This window comes from Synchiropus splendidus, chromosome 18, assembly GCF_027744825.2.
Source record: "Synchiropus splendidus isolate RoL2022-P1 chromosome 18, RoL_Sspl_1.0, whole genome shotgun sequence".
Lineage (NCBI taxonomy): Eukaryota > Metazoa > Chordata > Actinopteri > Syngnathiformes > Callionymidae > Synchiropus > Synchiropus splendidus.
In genome coordinates, this window is record NC_071351.1 from 6,930,361 (window position 1) to 6,957,990 (window position 27,630).

At 48.4% G+C, this 27,630-nt stretch overlaps 2 protein-coding genes across 2 annotated transcripts; both read right to left on the bottom strand.

The window, feature by feature from the left end:
- Nucleotides 1-409: 409 nt before the first annotated feature.
- LOC128749786 (glutathione synthetase-like) lies at nucleotides 410-5,398 on the bottom strand. The gene is made up of 12 exons (XM_053849703.1): nucleotides 5,267-5,398; nucleotides 4,526-4,671; nucleotides 4,380-4,455; nucleotides 4,014-4,153; nucleotides 3,787-3,903; nucleotides 3,228-3,308; nucleotides 3,053-3,130; nucleotides 2,902-2,971; nucleotides 2,233-2,427; nucleotides 2,092-2,173; nucleotides 1,675-1,855; nucleotides 410-533 (listed from the first exon to the last, which is right to left on the bottom strand). Exons 1-12 carry the CDS (start codon nucleotides 5,396-5,398, stop codon nucleotides 410-412), a joined length of 1,422 nt encoding a protein of 473 aa, XP_053705678.1.
- Nucleotides 5,399-8,346: 2,948 nt separating this feature from the next.
- Nucleotides 8,347-11,305, bottom strand: pim1 (Pim-1 proto-oncogene, serine/threonine kinase). The gene is made up of 6 exons (XM_053849297.1): nucleotides 10,997-11,305; nucleotides 10,769-10,875; nucleotides 10,643-10,693; nucleotides 10,191-10,557; nucleotides 9,744-9,920; nucleotides 8,347-9,673 (listed from the first exon to the last, which is right to left on the bottom strand). Exons 1-6 carry the CDS (start codon nucleotides 11,070-11,072, stop codon nucleotides 9,459-9,461), a joined length of 993 nt encoding a protein of 330 aa, XP_053705272.1. The 5' UTR covers nucleotides 11,073-11,305; the 3' UTR covers nucleotides 8,347-9,458.
- Nucleotides 11,306-27,630: the final 16,325 nt, after the last annotated feature.

A 27,630-nucleotide genomic window follows, 5' to 3' on the forward strand; every position in this document is an offset into this window, starting at 1 on the left:
ATCCAGGTGGAGTCAGCTTGATGGCTGATTTGTTCCAGGCGTGAGCCATGACCTGTGGAGCTCTCAGAGCACAGAAAGACTTGACAAAATAAAACCAAAATAAAAGCCCAACATGACACGTTAGGTCAGAGTCAATTGAAGACACCAAAAATATTACTGTGAGAGAAGCATTTAAATCGTGAAACGGAGAAAACACACTTCAAGATGGTGTAAAAAAATAGCACCTGGTCAAGTAAAATAAAAAAGGTAGGGTGGTACTCATAAGAGCTAAGAGGAGGCTGTGTCAAAACAACACTGAGAGCTTATATGCTGTTGGACATGACAGACTGTGGAGACATGGAGCGCATCACCCAAAATGGATCCAACTTTAAGTGCGTATGAATTGAGCAACGCCAGTTTGAAGGAGGATTCAGAACAGAAGAGGGTTGTCCAAAACTGCGATGCCAGCGACGACTCCACCATCAGGCTGCTCACTGCTCTTGGACCTCAGGAGATGCCCCACGAACTGGTTCATCACCATGTCTGTGTTGTGCCTGCGGCGAAACAGACCAGTGTTTACCATGAAACCCTGCTCTGCACCGGACAAAGGGAAAGTTCAAGACGTGAGGCAGACGTAAGAGGAGTCTGAGTCTTCAAACTCAATCAAATCTCTGAATCAACTGGATGAGAGGTGATGTCAAATGATCCAATAGAAGGAAGTAACGCAAATATCAGTCGGTCATTTCATTTCTGATCTTTAGTGTCATGATTCCGCTTTTATTTTGGTCACTTGAGACCTGTTTTGCTTTCTCCCTCCTTTCTTCCTGTTCCTGTGGCACACGGCTGGAGCCAATCTACCCCTGATCACCTGTGCATAACAGCACCTGGACTCCAGCAACGTGTGCCAGATGGTCTCCTCTTGTTCCCGTGGTAAATTGGCTCTCCTCATTCGTGCTCTTTCTGTGCGCTTGTTTGCTTATTTGGATGACTCTGTCTGGCGCCTGAGTTAGTGGTTTTGTTCCTTCCTCTGTTTCCACGTGTTTCCTGCTTTTTTTTGTGATTCACTATCTCTGTTCATTGTGTTTTTGTCTCTCCGTTTCCAGATTTAAGTTCGTTTGATTCTCCCTGCGCTTTCTGTTGTGGTTTGTTGTCTATTGTCTTCGACTCGCTCCTGCCTCCTGTGACTTTCATCACTGCACTTGGGTCCCACTCCACGTCTCGACACATAACATTTAGTTCAGAACTGTGGCAAAAAATTGTGAAATGTCTCAGGAAAATATGGTGAGAGCAGGCTGCGTTCGTACAGCACTCGCGCTGCTGAGGTGAAGCACAAGATTCTGAAACTGAGAACAAAATCTAGTTTAATCTGAACGAGAATCAACGTATCAACCTCATTTTACCAGCATTTTAAAGATTTGTTTACGAGGAACATACCACCAAGTGTACTGCTTATTTCCATGTGAGGAGGCATCCGGTCCTGCTGCCCTGCTCTTGGAGATCAGAGTTGAGATTTGGTTGTCTCGTAGCTGAGCTAGTTACTGTGACACCTCGTCCTACCATGATGCTTTGTGCATCGTATGGATCCACGCTCCGGATCATGTTTGAAGGACATGACCCGACAGGTTTCAGTTAAATAAAATGGTACCAGGTGACTAAATATAACCAGCGATACATCAATGGAGACACCTGACGGACCTGACGTAGACCCCGAACACTCCCAACTCGGAGATGCAGCTGCTCATCTTGACAGGGGCGTCTCTTCGCAGGAGGCAGTTGTTGGTTGGCGCCGGGTGCAGCTTGTCCATCAGAATGTAGGCCATTCTTTCCTCACCGTTCTGCAGCGTCGCGCAGATCTCTGAGCCGTAGATGTTGTTGCCTGAGAGATAATGTGAGATTTGAAGTGCAGGTGCTGATGGTCACAAAGATTTCACTGAACTTGTTTTGAAATGATCATCATCTAAGGCCTTCTTGTCCTGCATCTTGGGCTCCTCTGCTCTCGCACTTTACTGCTCTGTTTTCATTCATGGGCTCATACAGCGGTCATGGTGCAAAGGTTTGGCAAACTTGTCAATCTTACTGTTCATCTGAGATGAAACTTGGGATGTGACAAACCTCCTCCCTCTCGCTGAGGCTTCAAAACAAAGCGGTCAGGTGATTCCAAAGCCATCCGGACTGTCCTGTCACCCTCAGGACCCTGAAATCCAGCAGAGAAAAGGGTGAGTGTCAGGACAAACACTGCCTGACTGCACTCACCGGATCCAGCGTGTAGAGGCCGGCAAACGTGGCTCTTATTTGCTCCACAGCCTTAGGCTGCTCCGGGAGGAAGCGCTCCAGGACTCCAGGTTTGGCCAGCACCTGCTGGACCTTCTTCGTGCCGACCAGCTGCGTGCTGATGTCGGGACACTTGACCGCCCGAGAGCGCTCCATCATGAGGCGGGCCTCCCAGTCCTGAGGCAAAACGCATGACATGCAGGGAGATGAAGGCCTTCTGTGGACCACACGACTCTTCAGTGTCACCCAAAGTTTGGGATGGAAGTAACTTCGCTTATGAAGTTCGCATATTATGACGTCACCAGGTGGCGGCCATATTGTTTATCTGATCCGATTGAGGCTTTCGTCTTCACTAGCAACAATGATGACACCGCCACGTAAAAGTCTCCTAACTAGGGGGCGCCACTCTGTGGAGTTTATGTCTCAATGGTAAATAGAGGAGAGGGTGCGTGTGTGGACGTGGCAGAACCTGCAGTAGAGTGAGAGAAAGATGGAAGGATTACACGAATGAATGGAGGAATGTGAGAGGAGGATGGATGTGGACCAGAGGAAATAACCGAGGTGGTCGTGAGGGCAGCTCTTAACAGGATGAGGAGCGTGAAGGCAGTTGGCTCAGACCACATCCCAGTAGAGGTGTGTTCGCTCCCACACCTTCTCAGAAGTGTAGTTTTCTGGGTTGTATCCATTTCTGAAGTACAGCACAGCAACCTCTTTGTCCTCACTATAAGGAAAAGGCTCTAAGACGTTGTGGAATATCGAACAAAAAGAGAGATTTTCAATAAGTACAGACATTCAAACTCACACCAAGAGTCTTTTATTGTGATCCAGGAAGCCAGATTTTGAGACGTCATTAAAGCGCCTTCGCATCACGTTTATGTTTCTGCAACATAAGGATCAACATTGATTTAGCAGTAACTTCCTTCTAGCCGCACGCGACTATTTGTTTTGTAGGTGTGTTGTGCAGTCGCGTGTCTTACCTCGCCCAGATTTCATTCTCGACAAGGCGTTGGTCGAAGATGTTCCTCTGCTTCTCTTCAACCACAAACAAGACGACGGCTCTACGGTCACAACAGTGAGCGCGCTCAGTCACCGCCATGTTGCACGAGTCTTCAAGCAACATCATTTGTAAAAGATACAGCCAGTGATGCTGATTTTAATGGAAGAAACAGGGTGAAATACACCTGACTCTCTACTATAAAGTGTTGTTGTTTGCTCTGAGGATGCTGACTGAGAAGTATTGAGAAGGTCAGAAGGAGCTGCTCTGTGCTCTGTGTCTGGGAGGCGTCACCATTGACCGTGATGTCTGATGAGGATATAGTGATCTGCAGTGAGTGTGAAGGTGAGTTGGAGGAGAAGGAAGCAAAATGGGCAGAGCACTTGAGCACAACCACCAAGGTTCAAGGAGGACATGAGGAGGCAGAAGGTCCACAGCTCACTTGCTAACAGGAAACGTGGAAAGACAAAGACGTCACTGATGCGTGAGCGTCGTCTTCCACTGCTGGTTGTAAATGCCACAGACTTAAAGGCGAGGTTTACTTCTCTGCTCCGTAGAGCTCCCAGGCCTTGATGATGCCCTCGGCCTGTCCCTTTGCTGGGTTGTTGTCCATGACTCTCTGACTGTCCTGGATCCTGCCGGCCACCCGGAGAACATGCCTGCCACAGAGAAGTCATCAGACACGCTCAGGCTCCAGCTGCCTCCAGTAACATGAGCTAAAACAAAGGTGCTGCTCCTGGCTCCACTGACAGACACTATGGGAACCTACCGATGGATTTCTGGAATAGCTGAAGCTGGTCCTCCAAAACCTGCAGCTATGGTGTTCATTTCAATTTGCTTCAGAGACGTCGAGCCGTCCGCCTTCCTGTCCACCATGTAGTCCGACCGATTGCTCCCTAAAACAATGGACTGAGGAAATGACAACATCAGACACTTGAGAATCTGGGCTTTCTGCAGCTCATTCTTCAATTCTTCCTTTACTTTCTCTCATCACTTTTGCATGTCTCCTGGCCATTTATTCCATCATCCTCTCACTTTATCCACCGAAGACCTCTCAGCGTTGAGAAGGTCTTTGGTGTAGAGGCATCAATATACAATATATGCTGCGATATTCTGAAGAAGACTCATCTCTCACCTGAGCCCGTCCTTCCTCCAGGACCTGTTGGTGGATCCTGAACAGTCGTGCCGTGAACTCATCCACAGCGATGGTGCTGCAAACGTACAACCACCGAGATGAATCAATAAATCCAGACCCCATGGATCAGGCTGCTCCTTCTCTACCTGGCCAGAGCTTCCTGCAGAAAGTCAGAGTCTTGACTGATCTTATCCACCAGCGTATTGAAGAGAGGCTGCACTGCCACAGCCTGGTGATACAGAGCTTTGGGCAGGGGCGTCGGGAAGAGCGTGAAGGGAACGTAGGTGACCAGCTGAGGAGAGACAAGGATGTTCCACATGTCTCAGACTGCTTGCTCAGCACAGGTATATCCTTGATACACACCTCTTAACACACAAACCTGAGAGTACTTCATGACTTATGTAAGGGTGATGATGATGGAAGCATCATCTTGTTCTGGAATGAGGAACAACCACCAGGCTCACTGACTTAAGAGGAGGGAAACACTATGTACTGACTGAGCCAGTCTTGGTCTGTAGATTCAGTCTTTTAAATGCTTGAAATTTAATAAAGAAATTTAAATTATAACCTGGAAATGGCCAATATTTATTTAGAAAAAAAAAAAACAATGTATGTAAACATGGTGATGAAAAAATGTGTACCTTCAGTTTTGGGTTTAAAGAAAAGTAGACGTTCATGGTAATACTGCAATAGATGCGACATAGACCGATTGTTACGTTGTAAAACCAGTATAGGAAGCAGAGGCTCCGCCTCCTGCTGTGTTTCCCTGCCTCAGTCTGGGCACAGAGAACCGCCATTCCAGAAACCAGGGGCTGTGATATCGATACTGTGTGATGCTAGGAAGATGGTAGCTGCTTCACCCAAACCAAGTCCATGCTGAGGCTCACCTCTGAAGCATTTGGAGCTTCGTAAGTCCTCATCAAAAGACCTTTCAGGAGAGCCAGGTCTTTGGCGTCTGCAGCCAAATCCTGGACCAGCTGAGGATTGTCCAACACCTCGGCTGCTGTTCCTGCCTCCATGGTGACAGACCTGTGAGGAATGACGGAGACGTCGCCGTCAGTCGGAGCGCGTGTTTGACAGTGTTATTCCGTCGCTCAAGTTTGACAGCAAGTCCATATCCACAGACACAAGAATGGCGATAGCTATCATCACATGTAACATACCTTGCTCCGCCCACCAAAGTCTCCCTCAAGTGAATGACAGTGGGCGCACAAACCCAACTGCACTCGGACTGAAAAGATCGGAGTCGACTCAATGGTATGGAAATCGAGTCAAACTCAGGTGCTCTCCTCCACGCTGCTTCTGCTTCCACTCAGCGCAACCTGTTTGGTTGAGTCGACATAATTTAAACTGGGTGTGGCGATAACTACATTCTCAACTCTCGGTATCTTAGACATATATGTAGTGTAATGTTGGGTATGCGTTCTCGTTCCTGCGGTGCAAGAAGCGTGGTGGAATTTCACTTCACCTGTGAAGTGGTTGTGGAACTGTGAGAGCACGAGGAGTTCTTTGGATCTTCAGTGGCAGCAGGCGATTGGACATGACATCTACTGTTGTAGAGACCGTGTGGAGACCTGGACCGAGAGTCACGACCAAGACAAATGAGGGCCCTCATGCCCTTGCTCCACAGCACTTGTTGAAACTGCCCCAGGACCTGCAGAAAGATTGGTTTATCAAACAACCCCTTCTCTGCCTCCACTGGGGTTGGAGGGGCGTGAGTGAGGGGGGCTAACGGAGAGTCTGACTCCACACTCCAGCACAACAGCACTGAGGCCGATGACGCTATGCTCCCGCTGTGCTCCCTGTTTCCGAGGAAAGAGCAGCACTGGCCTTACTGGAAGCTGAACCAATCATCTGAGAGCTGATAACCACAGGGAAACAAGATAAAGCCCCTCAGAAATGAGATCACATCATCTGACATGGTCGACATTGCTCATGAACTGGAGTACAGATGAGTGAATGTGTACTTTCCTCAGCTCTGTTTACATGGTTCTGATTCCCTTACGTGATGAGTCACTGTTAGAGGAGGGAGGCTGGTGCTTCTGACTCCACACCACTCTCCCTGTCTCTGGGTGGGATCAGTCAGGGGACCTGCTCAAAACACATTTGGTCATATATTTCCCAAGAGCTGGTCATGGAAGCCAAGCCTTCATGTCTGGTCGAGAGGGTGGAGCATCTGAGGGACCTTCTAAACGACATCTGTGACCTTGGTGCAGCCTCCTGAGACAATGATAGATTCAACAAAGAGAGGGCCCAATATCGGCCTGTGGGACATGGGATGTTGAGAAGAACCAGACTGATGGACCCCTTGGACAGATAGATGAGAGGCTGCGGTAGCAAGTGCTAGGTTCCACCAGAGGGGTTTTGGGCTCATCCTCAATGTGACCTCTGCTGAAGAGTTGCCCATATAATCCTGGGATTCTGAAGCTCTGGTGCTGCTGTGATGTCTTGACTGATACGTATGTGGACAGGCTCTTTGGTTTGTTGGCCTCACAGGCCTTTTCCTATCCAAATATTGGGTATGAGGGACACGCAAGAGATCAGTATATCGGTGGTTATCGGCTGAAGAAAGAGCTCAGCTATCAGGCAGAGCTCTACCTACCGATCATTTTGACCCTCACAAGTTGAGGTGAGAAACCGAAATTCATTTTTTCTGCAGGATGATGCACCTACGCGAGCAAAGTGCTCAGTGGGAATGCTGGGGAGGAGGCGTCTAGGGGGGTGGGGGGGACGAATTCCAGGACGAATCAAGGAAAATGGATGGATAGACAAACAAGGAACAACTGAAATGAGGCATGAAGTCACTAAAAACCTCTTGGGAATCGATTGTCTATCGGAATATTTGCAAGCGTCATTCACCAGTGGCGTCTCAGAGGAGCAGGGATTCAAGTGACGACAAGTGGCGACTTATTTTATCCCAGCAAACGTGTTGGTGTTTGCATTTTCCCTCATTCAAAACGAGCTACTTTCTTTATTTTTGAACGCTTGCATTTTAAAACTCCACCACCAAATGCGTTTTTAGTGAAACTCTTTCTTGTTCTTTAAAAAGATCTCCATGGTTTTTCAACGCACGCACTGATCCTCATGCCTGATAAGAGTAATTCCCCCGGCGAGTTTCCAATTACAGGACATTTTCGATAATAAGCCGCGGCTTCTGAAAAGGGGGAAGTTTTGCTTCACTTTTTAAACTTCAGCATTTACCGTCAGCGCAACTGCGATACGCCTCTCACACCTTTGCTGACTGAGTTTCAGTTTGATGTGGCGTCTGCTTCTCAGAATCACAGGGGAAGTTAAGAGGCCGGGTTATTCGAAGAAAACAACCAACGGAACCAGATTGGCTCTTATCTCTTCAGGGAAACTAAACGCTTGTCGCATCACACTAAGAAAGGGGGGAAAAAAATGACTCATTTTCTCTTTATTTGAATGTCAGATAACTTGACTTCTGAGAGAGAGCGAATGGGTGTACAAGTATAACTAACCCACCCCAGTCTGTAGGCCTCAGTCCGGACACTGACTCATGGTTCCTCCTTAGGAAAGCAGCAAATGTTACGTGGACCCAAGTTTCATAATTTCATTTCGTCATAAAAACCTTGTGATCCGACAGCAGCGGTTCTGTAATCGAATATTCGGGAAATGAAAGGCCATCTTTCACACAAATGACATTTAAAAATACATTTTGTTGAATGAAATGGGACAACATTCTAAGAAACTTCTGAAGAGACTGAAACAGAGCTGCCGTGTGAATTATTTGGAAATTCACTCTGGCCATTCAAAACCACAAAAATGACTCACTGTGGTGAAGACTGTGACTCTTATCTGCAATAAAAAAAAAAAAATGGCAGTCACATGGTCCAGAGCACATCAGACCGTTGCCACTTGTGTTATTAATGTAGATGTTATACAACACTGTCAACAAATGAACCCATAAGCAACACGTGCAAAAAAGCAGCAGACAGGATTAGTCATTATAAAAATATTTATTGAACTCGTAGAAAAATAGTTTGGAACATAACTTACAACTGTAACTTAAACAGATGCAAAAACAACAATCCAAGCTGAAGACTCTTGCAGACGTATCTTTCACAGTGCAAACGCACGCACACGCACACACGCGCATCAGCAGAGGTTCAGTGTTCAGATACATTAGGATGGAACTTCTTTGTACATATATTTACAGGTTACATACACAAACATACACGTCCTTTGCTCTTAAAAGAATCAAGCCATAAATATGGTCAGAATAATAATGGGTGGGCCCTTCAGTGACTGTGGAATGAAATCGACGTCCAGCCGGATTCTCTTATAAATAAAATAAATAAATTCTGCCCAAAAAAATAAATATTATTTACAATTCTCGGCCTCAGTGAACTTTAAGAACTGTGTGAGGCACTGTTGACAAAAATTTAATGGTAGAAGAGCAGAGGATGGTGCATTTTGGTACGCTTCACTTTGCATTGCTTCGTGCATCAAGGTGGAGAAGAATGAGCCAGATCTCCCCGTGTTTGCATACTGTCAACCAAAAGAGAAAAGGAGGCCGCGACGGCTGAGAGTGTTCTGAGGAAAGTGAGGTAAATCCAGTGTATATTTCTTTAGAAGGTTGCTGCGAGAGATATGAGGTTGTCTGGTTGACATTGACGTGAAAGTAGAGGTGACGGTGACAGGCTTTACTGATCTAGGCCTGTGAGAGAAATGACAGCAGGAGGAAATGATATAAAGCCTTGTACAGCGTAGGAATCAAAAGGACCACGCCTTTTCCAATTCCCAAATTCAAGTATTTCAGGGTCCCCCACAGTCTCACAGAAGGCACTTGGAAAGACGCCACGTTTCGGGTCTGACGCTAGTGGAGGGAGCGGCGTACAGTGCTGCCACAGGTTAGACAAGTCACAGTCTGCCCTCGTGGACCGGCCAGCCCGTGCTGTGTAGCCAGGAATCTTTGCTGACTCGGCAAGTCCTCGTGCGAGGCAACGCACCAGCAGATAAGACCACCACCCGCTTCAAGTAGCTGGTGTGCTCGCAGAGTTTAGCAGCCGCCCTGCTCGGTGTGCAGGAGTTCTGTTTCAAGTCCTTTCTGCAGTGGTGTCACCGTGCCACGCCCACGACGGCGGGGGTGAAGGCGGAGGCCTCGTGGGCAATGCTGTGCAGCCGGATCTCCGTGCTGCTCTTGTCCGGCTGCGTCGTGGGAGTGACCACGGAGGCTTGCGTGCTCTGCATCCACGGGTGGTTGAAGATGTCCTCGAAGGACGGGCGATCGGCCGGCCGCATGGCGAGACACCACTTGATGAGCTGCTGGCATTCTGCGGTCATTTTTAGAGTTAGTGTCGAGCCGTAAAACAGCAGGGAAACCCCACCAGAAACCGAACCCACCTGTTGAGACTCTTCTTCTGAACAGCACTTGTCCTCCGACAATCTCCTCGTCGTGTTCAAAGGGGATGTCTCCGCACACCATGTCGTACAGCAAGACACCGAGGGACCAGACGGTGGCAGAGCGTCCCTGGTAGCGGTGATAGCGGATCCACTCTGGCGGACTGTAAACACGTGTACCTGGAACCAAAAATAAACCACTTTAATTTCCACGCAAAGCTTGTGCAAACTCATCAGCTGACTGTTATGAGCCTGGCTCAGGCGCCTCAGAGCGCGAGTGAGGGAGGGAGTGCGTGAGGGCGGGTGGGGGAGCAACCATGTGACTTTGTTTACAAACTTTGAGTTGTAAAACCACCGCCTCTCTACAGTAGGGGGCGCCGGAACCCAGGCGGCGCGGAATGATCCGTGACGCGTTGGAAAATCACCTCAACCAAAGCGCGGATGACTCACCATCAAAGTCGGTGTAGAAGGTGTCCTTGAGCAGGGCTCCGGAGCCGAAGTCGATGAGCTTCATCTCCCCGCTGCGGAGGTCAATGAGGATGTTCTCGTCCTTGATGTCCCGGTGCACCACGCCGCAGTTGTGGCAGTGGCGCACGGCCTCCAGCACCTGGCGGAAGAAGCTGCGCGCCAGCTCCTCCGACAGCGCGCCTTTCTCCGTGATGAAATCGAACAAGTCCTTGACGTTTTCCGGCCGCTCCATGACGATGATGAAGCTGTCCGCTCGCTCGAACCAGTCCAGCATCTTGATGACGCCGCGGAAACCAGTGCCGACCTTCTTCAGCAACACGATCTCCATGGGCACCCGCGCACCGCCGGGCTGCTCACACACACACACACACACACCACACCGTTATAACGTTATTACATCAAGATTTTACCGGGATATAACAAACAGTTCTTACCAGTTCGCCCCACTCGGATACACGGTCCTTGGCCACATGTTTAACTGCGACCTGAAACGCGTGAAGCGCCACGTTAGAGGCCGAACAACAGCGCAACGCCACAGATAAGCGGTCTAAACTACTTACCGGGATTCCGTCCGCGAGCCTGGTCGCGGAGTAGACCGTGCCGAACCCGCCGCTGCCCAGCACGGCGCCGACCTGATAGAGCTTCTCGAAGGACTCCTTCTCCTTCACTGAAATAAGGAGAAACCGCTCGGTAAATACGAGTCAGGCGCGTCTACAGCTCGGCGCTCGGTTTGGAATGGACCGGGTTTGAGCAGCCAAACATTGAGCAGGCGGCCATTGCTGTCTAACCTTGGTTCAGCTGGATCTTGGCGGGCATGTCCCCGGCAGAGATGTGGGCCAAGGTGTTCAGCTTGGAGAGCAACATGGTATCCGACAGGCTAGAACGGTATTCCAGCGATATCCAGGTTGCGCAGGCGAAAAACGGAGCAGGGTCCTCTCATCCAGGGCGAGGGAGGGAGCCGGAACACCTCAAGTATTTCGTAAATAAAAAAAAAAAAAGTCAACAGCTGGTCCGCTTTTGTTTTGTAAACAAACGAGTACGCGCCGCGAAGCACGAACGACGTCTCCGACAGACACCGGCTTCAGCGCGCACAGGCGGAGGAGGACGCCTTTAAAGCGGTTGTAAGTGGGCGCGACCGCGCGTCCCTCTGACGCAGGGCCTTTCCGACCGCTCCGCCAATGGGCGCGCTCGAACGCACGTCAATCACCGGCTCAAATTAAAATGAACCTCGTAACCTACCGGGCCAGACACAGACGTGGCGGGAATCGAAACGCGCCAAAAAAAAAGGGGGGGTTGAGACGGAATGGTTCTGAACTCCGCTTGGAGGGAAATGCAAATTCAAAACCCAAATTTTCGCGGGCTTGACTCATAACAGCGCACTGAGGGATTTTAAGTCCACATTTAGGCGGTTTTGAAACCGACTTTATGACACAACTGAGGCATTTTGCAACTTTGTTCCAGTGTGTCTTTCTTGCTTCCCACATGTCACCTGGCTATATTCACATTTCTGCTCCTGTTGCCAAAGTGAAGTCCAGCGTTGTGCTCTTTATTTGAGCGACTTGACAATGCCACCGGCCGCTCATCAAAGCAGGGAGGGAGAATAGGCGCATTCCTCTCATTCTTTCAAATTGGGTGGCCGCGTTTGCAGCCGCTCACAGGATGTGGGAAACTCGAGATAAAAAGCCTTCCATTTACTCCCTCCCTTGCAACCCCTCCTCTCTCTGCCCTGCTTTTCCCGCCTTGATATTGTCTGAATGGCGTGCTGCTCCCTGCTTCCCACCCCACGTTGCAAAACGTTTGTTTTGTTTTGAAATGACTAAATGTGCCGTTGGCGCGTTTTACCGGTCCAGCATCCCACGCTGTTTTCTTGGACTTTATCACAATCCAATTGCACTAGAAGAAGAGGACTGTATATAGTTTTTTTGTACACAAGTTCACATTTACTTAAAAGGTCACGGCAACGCTGAAGTTCCTGACCAGCTTTGACAAATGTTTCAGTTTGACTGACTCACTTTGACACATTTCAGATGACGGAAGTTGATCGGGCTGTAGGTTTTGCGTAAACAAAAACAGAAAAACTGCACTGTTCTTCTGACACATGGTCAGATTCACCTTGTATTTAGAAGCCAGGTTGCTCATACAAGTTTTCTGAGCACGGACACTGGAGAACTGTGTCCAACTCATTGCAGCTCTTGATCGCCAGCAGTTGAAATGCATTGAAATCCCTGATTTATTTGAGGGCTGCGATGATCTTGGAGCCAAAGGCCGTGGGCCGGAGCGCTGATCGAATGGTTTGCAGGTCATTCCAACCCACTGGAATGAAAATGAGAGCATGGGAATGTTTCTACTTGCTTCCAGGAGGCTCGGGGCAAATTCCTCCGATGCTTTTGAAAAAGCCAAGATGCAAAGCAGGTGTTAACCAACACTCCTAAGTGTTTTAACTCTGACTCAGGGCTTTGAGAACAATGCAGGAGCGTAGCATTCAAGTGAGCAGTGAGATCCTAAAGGTATTAGGATCTCACGGCAGTATTTGTTTTACGGAGCAGACAAGATCCAGGGAGGCGTGCGCTGGGTTTCCTGCACACTCAGGACCTTTGGAGAGGTGTGTGAAAATGTAGAGGAGCAGGGGCAGTGACCGCAGGCCACCAAAATGCCATCAGTGAGCGCATCTCTCTCGGGCGGCTGCAAGATCAGCACTGCTCAAATGACACAACCATTCGAGCATGGTGTGTGTTGGAGGGACAGACATGAGCTGCGATGCCTGCCGCAGCACCAGCTGCTCGGTGCGATCTCTGGCCCGGCTCAGCTTACACACGCCGACGACAGCAACAGGTTCGAATGGGACACAGGCATTGATGTCACTTGGACGCTGAGGCCATGAGGGTTTGTCGTGGTCACTCAAGATCTTTGTCGCCAGTTTACCTGACAAATGATCCGCCTCTACACAGCGAGACTGTGGAGGCCACGGGGGAAATGGAACAAAGATTTGGCTTACGTAATATTCCGATGAATTACTTCCTCTTTCTGAGTAAATAGATACTTTTCACAGGAAGGTTTACGACACTATGCTGTACAGGTCCAAGCAGCTCTGCAGAAGACCCAGCTACATGTTCAGTGTGTATTTTGAAGCTTGAAGCTTTGTATAATATCTTAAAAATAATATAGTAGATTGGTGAATTCCACTTTAAGAACTTCTGTACCGTTACGCGACACTATCCCAGACCCATATGCACTGTCAGGTCTGCAGGAGTTTCCCGACCTTTTGCCTGAAACCTGGAAGGAATGCCACGCAACTGAGATTAGGTTTTGATCTGCAGACTTTGACACAACTTTACGGTCCTCATAACCTTTATGACTACAACAGCCATTGACCGATCCCATCTTTGACACAACATGTATTAGATTTAGAAAATTATAAAACGGACTTTGAAAAATTCAATCGATCATTGTGTAAAAACACAATTTCAGGAAGTGTGATCAGATGTCTCACCTCATCTTGACATTGTATTTTGCATCTGTTCCTTGCAACTTTGTGTTTCAATTGTGGTGCAATTGCTGCTTCCCTAAACACTGTTATCTCTGACCCTGCAGGCGGCTGTTGACCGCTCTGGCCCTCCCTTGCAATTTTACGACACATTCCACTGGCGCAGAAATTCTTCAGAGGTGGCAACCCACGCTCCGCTGCCATTTGGTCTTTGGATTTCTCCATCACCTCCCCTCATGACTTCCTGTGCTTCATAAACTCGGAACAACATTGCCAACTTGTTGGCTGTTAAATGGCTCTTTAATGGCTTCAGTGTGCATCAGTCCCCACTCCAGCTGTCAATGGATCACCGCAGTAAATGTGGAGAGAAACAATGAAGGTGAGATGGAAGTGTGGGCTGCTGTTTAATGCTTCGGGGACCAACAAGTCTCACACTCTATGCTAATGTGAACAAGAGCTGTTTGCAGAGGACGCGGTGTGAAACAAAGACACCCTTAACATGCTGTTTAATGAAGCACACACACCATTTAAACACAAAATCCTTCTTTCCATTGGATCCGAGACACGAGGAAGACGCAGTCCACGCCTGACATCCAAGTGGTCAGTGGAGACTCATGTGTCTATAGAATATATAGAATAGGATTCTGTAGAAACCATATCTACTGATCTACTCAGTTCTAATCTTGTTGTTTCTAGTCACTTCCACTGACAAACTCCGGCACTTCAAGTCACTTTCAACCCGATCCCCCGCTCACACCTGATCTCATCAGTGTGTGGATACAGATCGGATCTCAAATGATGCTGGAAAAGATGTGCATCTTGGCGCCCAAAACATGGTGACATCCAATCTTAAATGATGCCGTTGTGGCCCACAGACTGAATGCAGAGATGTGTACAGAGTGAAGCTGGTGACTTCACACGTGTGTTTTAGACAATCCAACAACGTCAGTTATGAGAAGAAACATGGACATTTCTGCCTTTGTTCTCTGGTCAGTTTTGCAAGAAGAGTTTGTCTCCAGTGAGATCACTGGAAAGCATGATTCCGCTTTTATTTTGGTCACTTGAGTCCTGTTTTGCTTACTCCCTCCTTTCTTCGTGTTCCTGTGGCACACGGCTGGAGCCAATCTACCCCTGATCACCTGTGTATAAGAGCACCTGGACTCCAGCAACGTGTGCCAGATGGTCTCCTCTTGTTCCTGTGGTAAATTGGCTCTCCTCGTTCGTTCTCTCTTTCTGTGCGCTTGTTTGCTTATTTGGATGACTCTGTCTGAAACCCTGGTGCCTGAGTTAGTGGTTTGTTCCTTCCTCTGTTTCCTGGTTTGTTTTGTTTTTGACTATCTCTTTTCATTGTGCTTTTGTCTCTCTGTTTCCAGATTTAAGTTTGTTTGATTCTCCCGGTTCGGTGACGCTTTCTGTTGGACTCTTATTCATGCTTCTGGACTTCTGCTGGTTTTGGTGACCCTTTTGATTTGGGACATTCTGACTTGGCTTGGTTTCTCCCGGTTCGGTGACGCTCTCTGTTGTGGTTTGATTGTTGTTAAAGATTAAACTATTGACTCGCTCCTGCCTCCTGTGACAAGGTTGCCCAGTCTGCTCACCTGACTGACTTGAGCAAGCCTTTTGGACAGGCACTGCATGCCAGTGTTGAAACCATCTGGGCTTCAGAATCAAATTTATTGCCATGGTCAGAGGGAATCCCACCAACTAGGAAAGTGCTTCAGAATGAAGTGCATTCAATAAAATAAAATACAATACGAAGGGAAGAAGCTGTTTCTGTGACCGGAGGTTCTGGTCTGGATCGAGCCTCCTGCCAATGCAACAACATGATGGTACAACATGAGTTCATTGGCGAAGGCCTCGCTCCGACTTATGCCCAACAAACCAGGCTTGGAGGCCATCGCCCTGGCAAGAACTGGTGCTGATCCTCTCTTGTGACTTGTGAGGACTGTGTGCAGGAAAGCCACAGCACGTCATGTCAAGCATCCAAAAGGTCCTTTTTAACTCCAACCTAATATGGGAAGTGTCCTTGGGTGTGAAGGATTGAACGTGTGTGTGTGTCTGGGTGGGAGGAGGGGGGCGGGCCTGGTGAATTATTTTTAGAAACAGGAATAGCTGTGGTTGGTAACCTCTGGTGTGGCCTGACCTCGTCTCAGGTAGCCTCCCCCCACCCCCCGCCCTCGATGCTGGTGGGACCCTGGGAACAGGCTTGAATGGACATCAAAGGCCGAGCAATGTGGGAAAAGACTGGGGAGATTCTATGGAGGAACCCAGGGGTGAGCAGGGGTCGACGTTGGTGCCGTCTGGGGTCAGGGGTCGGGAGCATACCTGCCCAGCGCCACTCAGACCGTTCTTCCAGGAAGTGACCCACGCTTGTCTCAATTAGCGGAGCAACGGCGACTCTTCCACCATGGTACGACAGTGTGACTTTCATGTGAACTTCAGACTCCTGACTTTAAGATCACAGGAAGCAAAACTTCCTTCGAAATCCCTCTTGTTCCTGCTGGGAACGACACTGTTGACAGAGGAGATTATGCAATATCCCACTAATACAGCAGGCTAATATTTGCATTTACCTTCGCTAAGTTGCTGTCTTGAGGGAAGGATCCTCCGCGGAGGTCGGCGATTTTAGGGTTCTATTGACACATCCAAATATGGGGATCAGACCATCCAACTGGTCTCGTGTTGCGCTCAGTGGTCGGACTGAAGACAAACACAGACTGGGCTAGTTATGGACATGAATTCCAGAAAACAGAGTCCATTTTTGTCACCCGAGTGACATGGGAAAACCATGTGTCCGTGGAATGCTCAGAAGAGATTAGCAGGAATTGACCCAACTTTCTGTGTCACCTTCCCGTGGAGGTGAAGAGGCACACATTCATCCACGTGGGAAACAGACTCCAGTGACATATTAAACTGCTGTCACACAAACAAAGTAGTGTGACACCGTTGCCAGTCCTTGCTGAGGAATGTTTGTGCTGGAAACATTCCTGAATTTCCCACAGGGATAAACAAGAAGGGGGTGCCTTTGCCCTTTCTTTATATTTGGCGATCAGCTGGTCTGCCGGAAGGGGGGGAGGGGGCATCAATGGGCTCCCTATTCATGCGATATGAGAACCCAGTTCCACCAAATGATGTCACCTCTGAATGAGCAAGGACCTTTAACATGGACCAGAGGCTCCCGGCTTCTGCCTGTGCCATGTTTTGTGCCTGCTCCAGTGTCTTTCTCACCCAGCCACAACACTGTTTGTAGCGGATTTGACTCGTTCTGATCTGGCTCGGGGGGTTTCCCACAAGTTCCGTCTTTTGAATCAAAACACCTCTGTGTTGCTGCCGCTGATGTCATGCACCAAAGAGGGCTCACAGCGGCTTCCCTGGGAAGCCCCACAGCAGGAAGTGCAGCCTTTTTTTTTTGTTTTTCTTCCGCCTTGAATGTTAAAAACAAAGCGATCTGGACAGCATTTAATTCCCGTGCACTTGAGAGACACATTCCTTTTCCGATCATGCGATGTCTATCAATAACCACAAGGCATGTGACACCACCATTTCTGACTCATACTTCACAGGTTCTCCGCAGGACTTGGCTTAACTGTAACTGACAGTTGGCACCGTGCATGACAAAATAATAGAGGCATTTATGAGCGGTCAACTTCTTGTTGACCTGCCGTCTTTTTTTCTTTGAAAAACCAGGGTGTCACAGTGGGCCCCAGGGCAGTCAGTGCTCACAGAAATACACAAGTGAAGTCATCGTGCTGTTTCAGTGGCAGTAAATAACAGTTGCTCTCCAACAACACGTGCCGCTGTGACATTAGGGCTATTTCCTCGCCTCCTGTTGACATGCGTCAGCAGTGTTTGGGTTCTCAAGTGAATGTTCTGTTCAAAGTCCAAATCCTGGTGAATTACCTCACACATAAAAAACAGAAAATTGAAAGGAAGTAAAGCAATTTCAGAGGAGAAGAGCCACATTTGAGCTGCTTACAGGCTGTTGTTTCCTCATTATTTTCCCATTTGTACGGCAAATATTTGGAAAGAAAAGCACATGATGAATGAAATCAATGACTTTCAATACTGGACTGTCAGAGAACAAGTGGGATTTGATCTTTCTTATCATTTGCAAGCCACTTTCTTCATGGAGCACTGTCTCTGAGTCAGACCCTTTTGATACCGATCTCTGATGATTGATTCCATCTGAAGTCCAGTCACCTCCCACCTCTACCTTTACAGTTGGGTCCCATTGACCAGTTAGTATGAGAGCAAGTAATTCTACCACAAAGGAGACACTGGTTTAAAAAAACCACAACTGTTCTGGGCCAAATCTCTCACTCCAGTCGGACTCAAGTCCGGGGCCACATCTTGCATTTTTGGGTCGACCGAACCCGAGACAGAGTCAGTCACGTGAAAGGCCTCTCACTCGTTCAGCTCAGCTATTTGCATTTAAGATCGCGGACTATTCGCATTGGTCCCATGATTGAAGCATTAAGGTCTGAAAAGGCGGGCACACAAAGCTAGGGGCGGCTGGTGTCCTCCACGTGTGGCCAGCACATGCAGGAGGGGCCCCTCAGCGTGGCTTTCACACTCCCTCTCTTTGTGCGTGTGCTCGAGGGGTCGTCTGGCCACGTTGTCCTCCAGGGAAGGCGGGAAAGCCTGTGAGACGTGGCTCCACTTCACCCCTGAACCTTTTTTTCTGTTGAAACACATCACATGTTTTAAAGTTGGTGAGCTTGTTTTCTCTCTTTTACTTCATTCAAGGACGTTAAGACTCAAAAGGAGCCAGGAGCTAGTTCAGTACGTACCAGGACAGTTCATGATATGCTGGGCCAATGGCATCAGTAAGATAAAAAAAATAGTAATAAAGGAGTGTTTTCTCCCTTAAAATCTTGTGGATGGTGTGAGAACCTTGTCTGGACTTCCATGAGATGTAAGAATTTGTGATGTCAAAATGTCATGAAAGGTGAGATTATTCATATTTTCAGATGTATTTTCCACAGAAGAAACGAAAGACTCAACTTGTGATCGGCAAATGTTTTACAACAGCACCAACATCATGTTCAAACGCAGTCATGCGAGGGGTCAACTGAGCTGTGACAGAATTAGGACAAAAAGTTGTGTAAACGCAGTGTCCATTTTGACATCAAATACACAGGGCTCCTGTGAGGTGAGCGTGTTAACACACACCGTACCAAAGGTTTTCTTGACTATGGTGATGAAGATTTTTGGTGACACCTGAAGGGACCGATGTGCGGTGAATGTCAAATTCCCCCCTCTGCTTCCTTGTTTCTCAGTCGGCTTCTTGGCTACATTCCCTTCCATGTCACAGTTCAAGTCAATGATCGGAAAATACGGTTGCTTGTCCTCCCTCATTCTCTGGTTTTCTTCTTGAACATTCATCTGTGAAACCTGATTCCATCACATACCTGTCTACTGTCTCATCTGCTCTTGCTCAGCTGTTTTGAACACTAATCTCTGCAGGTGATAATATGAAGCACGTCTTAGCTTGACTCATCTGGTGGGAAACATCAAGGTGAGAAGAGAGAGACTAGTTTCAGTCAGGCTTTGTGGGAATGACTTGGTAGTAACAAGAGTTTATTCTTGACAACAGCACGGCTCTAAACCAAGACACACCTGACACAGACCCAGGTCATGCGACCCAAGCGTACCTTGTGGGTCACATGATGAGGCGGGCCGGATCATTCAGGAGGGACCAAAACATTTGTCTTCTGGATTTGTGTTTTTGCGCTCAAGATGTTCTTCTACTTGACTTGTCCAGTCACATTGAAGGTAGAATGAGGCAGTCGTCCAGAGTCGATCACCTGCCCCTCTCCTTCAGAGGGGTCAGACAAAGGGAAGCCATCCCATGGAGGATGTGTAACCTTCCTTTTATGTGCACACTCACTCAGCAGGCAGGGAAGCCTTCTATAAACACCAGCCGTTGATATGAGTGGAACGTGGGAGAGGCCCAGCCTGGAGTCCCAGCTTTGTTTACATTCTCCAAGCCTGACGTCAGTGCCCAAACACACCGCTTGCTGGATCAACACTGGACACACGGCAGAGTCCGGTTGGAAAACGACGACTGCATCTTTGGCAAACAGGAGACAAAACAAAGGGACTTTGGAAGTTGCGCGGGAGCTCGACCCGACAGGAAAGGATGTCAACACTCCTCTCTGGGTCAAAGGCAAATGCAGAAAACGGCAGTTGGAGAGAGGCAAAGCAGCAGGGAGAAACACGTCACATTCATGTGTGCTGAACAAATACAAGTCGTGAGAGCCGTGCCCGGCTCTGGAAGTCCCATTAAGTCATGTAAAGCTTGTAATCTGAGACACAAGCCGACGTCAACAGCTGACAAAAGAGATTTCCATTTCTAAACTTAATCTCAGCCTAAGCGGACTCTTTCTATTCTCACCCCTTTGTTTCGAAAACTTGAAAATGATTCAGCCCGAAAGGGGATTTAGAATTCACCTGACAGATCGGACCCGTCCGCGCAAAAACTGGTTTGCTCTTTCGAATGACGAACACAGGTGTGCGAGCTGCCACACCTGCAGCCCACTCAAATGCCAAACATTCTAGATGCATGTTTCGTCTCTGCCTCCGTTCATATACGAGCCTTGAGTCGGATTCCAGCGAAGGCTTGAAAGGCGGATGTTCGAGCCTGAACTGTAGTAACACGCTGCTGGTTCCACCTGCTTTCTGGACTCCAGACCCCGCAGCGGTTCCGTACCCTGCTTATGTAACCGTGGCGGAGCTGTAAATCACTGTGTGGATGTGTGAAACGGCTGCAGCTAATCCTCTAAAATCAGAAACGCAGGCTGCAGTCAAATGCTGGACATTTCGCTGGTGTTCCACCTGAATCCACAAACCTACTGAAGGAGATGTTGGGCTCTGGAAGGCTACTCCCACCGTATTTTTTTTGTTCTGCTTTGAACACATCCTCTGTCATTTGTTTACTTTGGTAGAAATGATGCAGTCAGAGAATTGAATGTTGTAATGGATTTTCAGAACACACTCGGCAGCGCAGGACCATGCTTACTTCTTTCAGATACAGTGGAAGGAGGCGATGGAAAACTGGGCCTGAGTCGTTCATTCATGTGGTGGCAGGGGCGCAGAGACCATCCCAGCCATGGGGGGCGAGAGATGGGACTGGTCACCAGCTTGTATGTGTCTTTAATCCCATGATCCTTTGTGGCTTTCGGTCGATGCTCAGGTCCGTCCATACATGTTTCTTCTTGCAGAGTAGGGAGGTCTTCAACAGTAGGCGCATGATAGCATCCCTTTAAATGATTCACTCCCCCCACGAACGCCTGTGAGAGGGATGGAATGCTGCTTATTTGGAGAATGTAGACAGTCTATGTGGATCCTCAAGAGCCTTCAGGGAGATTTTGGTAGCCTCCCCTGACAGTTCAGTATCTGGGTGTTCCGTTTTTTTCTTCTGTTCTGCTGCATTTTCGGAGCCGGTGCATGTCAGGACAAAGACCATTTGATGCCCCACTGCTGTTCTGAACTCATGTTTTGCATGACGCTGAAACAATACAACACAACAATTGTACGTCAACATTATTATTAGTCTCTTCTGTTAAGTCAAATAGTCATGTGGCCTGTAGCTACATGTCGTGATCCTCACAAGGAGGACACTTTTGACAAGCAGTTTTGAGAAATGCCATCGCCTGACCCCGGAGACAGTTTGGTGTTGGTTCCGAAGGTAAAAAACAGGCTGTTTCATGGTAACCTTGATAGTTGTGCTCTCTGTCGTGATGGTCCTGATCCACAACCTTCTCCATAACAGTGAGACATGGTTGTTTTGTGCAGAACACCTTGTGCATTTCCACTGAGAGAATAAATGTGGTGGTGTACAAAGTGCATGTCTCTGGGGAGCAAACTGTTCTGGACGTTTTGTCTTCTCAATGACCTGCTTTGCCAAAAGTCAGTGTTACAGAACATCGACATATTTGCGTTACGGAGTGCAAAGGTATCCAACAGTGAACATGCAACAAACAGATTTCCATGCTGAAATTTGGATTTGTTTGTTTTGTTTTGAGAAGAGGAAGTGAGTTGACATCCTGGCCAAGACTGAAAAATCACGTGTTACAGAAACGTCTAACTGCCTGACCTTCACCCCGTTTGGAGGGTTCATTCAGTCCCTGGGTTGTTGCCAGAACAGGTAGGATTTCAACGCCCATATTTCAGCCGGATCTGGGTCGGACATGGGTCTGATCTGGACCGGGTCAGGCTTCAATCTGAGCCACATCCGGGCCGTATATTAACTTGACTTTGCTACTGCGAGCCAGATCCGTTTTGGACCCAACAAACTGATCCATACCGTTGTTCAAGCGTGCATGTGGACCGGATCCGGAACAGATCCCAGGGTGCATCAGGCCCACATCTGGGCTGGATACAGTTTGCTATCTGGGTGTCTTGATGCAGGACAGTCAAGCTTGTTCACCTCATAATGTCAGTGGTCCAGCAGACCCTGGACAGGACCAAGCACTGGTCCACTGACGCATTTGTCTATGAGAAGTTCTAGACTGTCTTTTCACTTCCTTTTTCAGTTTCTGCTGCAGTGTGGTTATTTCTCATTGCAGCTCTCGTGTGAGCGCCTCTGTGTTGCAACCAGTGTTATATAACATTTGCTGTGGTCCAGTTACCTCAAAATGGGAGCGAGAAGACAGTGACCTCCTCAAAAGCTAGTCTCACTCGGGCCTCGTCCAGACGATAAACACGCTCCGTTTGCAACTGCAGGATGAAGAGGCAACAAATCTGGAATATGGAACTCAAAAATTCTACTTCCTGTTTACATTTTGGGAAGCCATCTTGGATCGGAGTGGTGAGGATTCTCTGACCTTCGGGTCGAAGTTTCATGCACCGCTGGATGCACACTTGAATCTGGTCTAGTTCACTACCACACGTCTTCTCACTCCTCCATCATGTTTAGTTTTTTTTTATTTAAAAGGCTTTTAATTTGAAAGCACCAGTCGATCTGGCTGAAGGAAAGACAACACAGACCTCTCAACTGACTGTCCATATGAGTGAACCCACTTATTCTTACATTATTAGCTGAGATCCTGTGCAACCTCAGATAAACACAATGTGTCACGGTCAGACCACTTTTCCAGGGGAGCTTCCCTCCACTTCCTCTTCCATTGTCTCTTCCTTCTCGTCCAGTCAGAGCCACCAAAGATGCCGGCAAGCCGGTGGGCCACCCAGCTCGCCACGTGTTCGGCTCAGCCACGTGGATCAGGAGCGCAGGAGCTCACACCTCTCCTCCGCCCGGACACGGGGGCTGGACGAGGACCCAGGAGGACTGGAATGTGATCCATTGTTGTGGTGACCATGAAGCAACAATAGAGAGTCAGAGACAGTTGGGAGCACAAAGCTTCCACGCTGACCTGAGCACAAGGCTCCGTGCTGCTGTGGCATCCTGCTGAGCTCGCTCAACTACTGGGAATCAGGTCGCTTGAGAAACGCATGATGCTCTTCAGTGCCAGTGGCAGGGCTCCACCAGAGGAGGGCGGGGCCGCCGATACCTGCTGAGAGTTCTGCCTCAGATGTGTCATCTCCACGTCTTACCGCGCTCATCATTCTGATGCGTGTTTCAAACATCCTTGCTCAAATGTCTGTCCCATGAGAGAGGAAGTGGTGGTGTCAGCCAGAGGAAGCGTCCGCTGCAGCATCATCTCCGGTGCCCTGCTGACCGCAGATGAGGAAGTCTGTCAGGGGGACGCGGCTGGAAAACACTTGTCAATGGGGATTTCTTCCAACCCAGTTTCCACTTCTGCAGTTAGTTGCAGTTCCGTCTCGGCAAAGGGAAGTTGTGAGCATGTGTGAGGGGGCTGTGACCAGCCTGTCTCCTCAGACATTAGAGAGAGAGAGAGGTAGAATGAGTCACATTCAAATCCAATGTCTCCACCGAAGCAAGACGGAGTTAGATAGACTGAATATTGAAGCTCTTTTTAATGAATAAAATGAAGTCAAATATTGAAACGTGATGTGACTCATGAGCAGAAAGAATGAAAAAAGAACTGGACACACCCATGATGTGTCACAGGGCAGGCATTAATGTCTGGAACAATGGGGCAGCTACTCTTCCACCACATGAAAAGGGACGCGCCGAACAAAGAACCTACCTGAAACCTGTGTGTTCATGTGCGCGGCGTGATGCGGCCGTGCTCTACGGGAGCACAAAGTTGAGGTCGACTCCAGTTTGGAGCGGCTGGGGTCATGAGAGGTCCCGGTTGGAGACGCGGTGAAAGTGAAGATGAAGGGATGTCATTTGGCTCGAATCCATTCCAGAGCTTTACGACGTGTTTGCGCTGGGTGGGGTGTGAGAAGAGCAAGTGTCGCAGGAGAAAAGGGCGTGGCAGGTTTTAAAGGCAATTTTTTTTCTCCACTTTGCCACAGCAAGAATGAATGAAATGAGAAAGTGACATTTTTCAACTGAGTTCCATCATAAATAAGGCGCTCTCTGTCACATTGCTCAATGAACTGTCAAACGCTTCCACAGAACTGAGAGCGACGCCCAGTTGCCTCCCCGCAGGTTGCGCCTCCCCCCTTGTGCGCCTTCTATCAGTGAGTCATGTGATAACTCCCATGTTTGCACGAAGTCCCTGCCCTTGCTTATCTTCCCCTCTCACTTCCACAGAAACACCACCCTCGCCACTGCAAAGCACATTGGTTTGAGTGTGTGGTTTCTGCGAGCGCACGACTCCGTGGTTCTGTGTGTACACGCTCATCTCTCAAAATTTTTTTTTTGGAGAAATACCTTCAGATTTCCTCGAAAAATATCGCTGTGGCAGCCGAGGCAACGCACATTTCCTGCCTCAGTGAGCGACACCATCATATCACATGAAGATAAAAATGATCAATATGTAAAGGAATAGAGTGAGTAGAAGCTGCAGGAGAGAATCTAGGGAGGACACTGGTGAAGTTCAGCCCACCGCTCCGGTTGAACTACTCCATCCTGCTTTGGCAGAATCCTAAACTATGATGTCAGTGAATTCCTGGAGCTTCCGAGACAATCTCCAGGCAGAACCAGTCTGAGATTCCCACAGAGTGGCAGCCAAGTTACGCTGAGGAGACATTGTTTGGGGGTGCTGATATCAGAACGCCAGGGTGAGTCATGCCCCTGCTGTGCAAGATAACTTCAGAAGGCCACAGATATTTGCAGCCTTGATAACGCCAATGTCGCCGTACGCCTTTCACAGTTCTGCCAGCAACGGAACAGAACACAAGATTTTTGTTCTCCACACTAAATGGATCGATTTAGAAAATGTCAAGACCCATGAAATGAGCAAATGAAGCCATGAACAGAAGACCACGGCTTAAAGACACTAAAAATATTCACCAGAGAAGTGATGCTGAGTATACAGTTGGAATTACATTTCTATGGTTGGAATGGTCCTTAAAATAAAATAAAAAAGTGCCCTTCATTTTCATGTAACCAGTAGCGATGGGCTCAAGAGGCTTCATGAAACAGTGGCCTCATTTTCAGAGCCCAGTAGGGGGCGCTCTCAGTTTAAAAAATGGTGAGGAGCAAAGAGTTTAGAGCAGAGAGCGCCATCTAGTGGGCTCTGAAGAAGCTTCATGGAGCCTCACCAGCCCGAGCGCTGCCACTGCACCAGCACTAGCAGGGCGTCACTTGCAGCAAACCACGGAACCTCCGCTCTAAACCACTAGGGACCAACAAACCTCAGTTGTGCAGTTGTGGAACAGTGATGTGAAGTGACCCAGACACGAAGCATCAAATTGTCTGAGGCGTGTTGCTCATCCTATCCGGGAACAAACCCAGAATCTCAGAGGACCGATGATGTCTCTCACCCTCAGATGGCCTCACATTCTGGTGGGCCGCTCATCTTTCCACCGACTCAGGGTCCTCCTTTTATTAGAGCACAGCTGATGTCCTCCCTCTCTCTCTGGCACACACTCGCTGACCCTCCGCAGCTCATTTCCCACACTCCATCATCACTCACTGCTGACCAGAAGTGTTTAGAATCCCCTGCTGAACTGGGGTCACATCCAAGCTTCCTGAGAAAAGAGATTGTTTTTTGCTAGCGGTGAGTCATGAGTGTGCCTTGGCTTCACTGAGCCCAGGTGGATGGAACTGGGCTGGGAGTTAGAGCTTCAGTTCAGGTACAGATCAGTCGCCACCAGACTTGTCTCTCTTCTTTAAAACACTTTTCTTCTATTCATGTCGTGATGGACCGACAAATTGTGTGTCTCCGCAGCATCACTGGCGCTGCCGTCACCTGGGATGAACCTCAGCCAGGGTTTCTGTGCTCTATTTTCCCAGGCTGTCGAAAGCACTGCTGCTTTTTACCTCACTCATCTGCTTGCTTTTCCCCTCCTGCTCCTCTGTCTTGTCCCTGAATGACTCGGTCTCCTTCTCCTCTCTTGCTATGCCGTCACCATCTGTCTTTTTTTTTTTTTTTTTTTTTTTTTTGCTCTCCCACCTGTCTGGCTTTTTGCAGCGGAGAGTTTGTGGAGCTGCGCGAGAGCAGTCGACTTTCATGTCCAGCTGTCACTTTCAGATGAGCTTGGATTACATTGATGTTCTCACGGACCAACAAGTGCGTCTGCTCCAGGCTGCTGGGTTTAAACAAGGTTAACAGTAGGGACCTACAACTGAGAGGTGTGTGTTTGTGTTGATGTTTGCACAACATTCCGAAATATGAAAACAGCTGAGGAAGCAATTCAAGCAGCATGGAATTGTTGAGGAAACAGGGCACATGATGCTTCCTTCCTGGAAGACCACTGGATCCTAGTGGCACCTGAACTCCAGCAACAGCATACATTCAGTCACTAGGAGGTGACGGAAGCTCTTGAGTCTCTAGAGTCAAAGCCAGCTGTGGAGGAAACTCCTCTTTGGTCCAAGGTGGATGCATTCTCAGTCATACTGAGCACCAGGCCAGGACACCTGTAAATCATCTGGCGGTTTAATGGCGAGCAGCATCCGCTTGTCCGACACCGCCGCCGTAGAAACATGGCCAATTCCCTTCTGGAATACTAGCCAGACTCCTGTGCAAAGACTTCAGGACGACCCTGATGCACCACACTACCCACCAGCAGCCCACGTGACCCTGTTCAGGCCGACACACCTGCAGCATGTTGCGCCTGCTCAGGTCAGGCTCTTCGGTCATGAGGTCAGAACAAACCTTACCCATGTGGGGTTTCTTTTGTTCCGTCCCTGGAGCATCTGTTTCTCATCCCACAACAAGAATAGTGTTACCCCGTATTTCCGTCGTGAAGAAGGTGAAGAGAGTTTACACACAATTGTGAAAACAAATAAACACATAAATAATTCATCTGAAACTGAGCTCTTAATAAACAATATGCGCGCAGCAAATATTGAAATTAATCGGTGCTGAACCCCCCACAAACACAGGAACAGTGAGTATATAAATAGTATGCAGAAGCTCAGTGTGCTTCTTTCTGGTTAAAAAAGGGGGGGAAAAAGTGGACGGGGCCTTTTCAACAGCGACTCTGAAGCCACATTGGAGTGTATAGTTTGTCAATAAAGTTGTGTAAATGTTTACTGAGACTCCGCATGTTCTCAGTATGATGGCAAATATAGAAATAAATAGTCAAACAAACTCTGCCGTGTCAAGAGGCGATGGATATGTTGTCATGTTGTAGTCGAGACTGAGCCGAGACCAAGGCTGAGAGCGAGCTGAATCCAGAAGGAACCGAGTCTGTTCCAATGATACCAACCGACATCGCTCTTTGACGTGACGTGCTGGACCTATTTCTTAACAGGAATCAATCTGTGTCCACTTGAAAATCGTCCAGAAAGGCAGCAAGGACTTCAAAATTGACCCTGAATGTCACTGAACACGGAAGCCAGCAAACATGTCACTCAACAAATGGAAGGCCATTCTCTTGGATTATTTCTAAGACTAAGTCTCCTGAACAATACTCCTTCAAATCCCAGTATATTTTATAGTTTATTATAGTTAT

Excerpts from the sequence above, each read along its gene's own strand:
- LOC128749786 (XM_053849703.1), bottom strand. The coding sequence starts at position 5,398 with ATGGAGGCAGGAACAGCAGCCGAGGTGTTGGACAATCCTCAGCTGGTC. Across the intron at positions 4,672-5,266 it reads AAGCTCCAAATGCTTCAGAG|CTGGTCACCTACGTTCCCTT; the intron begins GTGAGCCTCAGC and ends GTCTCTCCTCAG. Across the intron at positions 1,856-2,091 it reads GCCTCAGCGAGAGGGAGGAG|GCAACAACATCTACGGCTCA; the intron begins GTTTGTCACATC and ends ATTATCTCTCAG.
- pim1 (XM_053849297.1), bottom strand. The coding sequence starts at position 11,072 with ATGTTGCTCTCCAAGCTGAACACCTTGGCCCACATCTCTGCCGGGGAC. Across the intron at positions 10,876-10,996 it reads CAAGATCCAGCTGAACCAAG|TGAAGGAGAAGGAGTCCTTC; the intron begins GTTAGACAGCAA and ends TCCTTATTTCAG. Across the intron at positions 9,674-9,743 it reads CAGAAGAAGAGTCTCAACAG|AATGCCAGCAGCTCATCAAG; the intron begins GTGGGTTCGGTT and ends AAATGACCGCAG.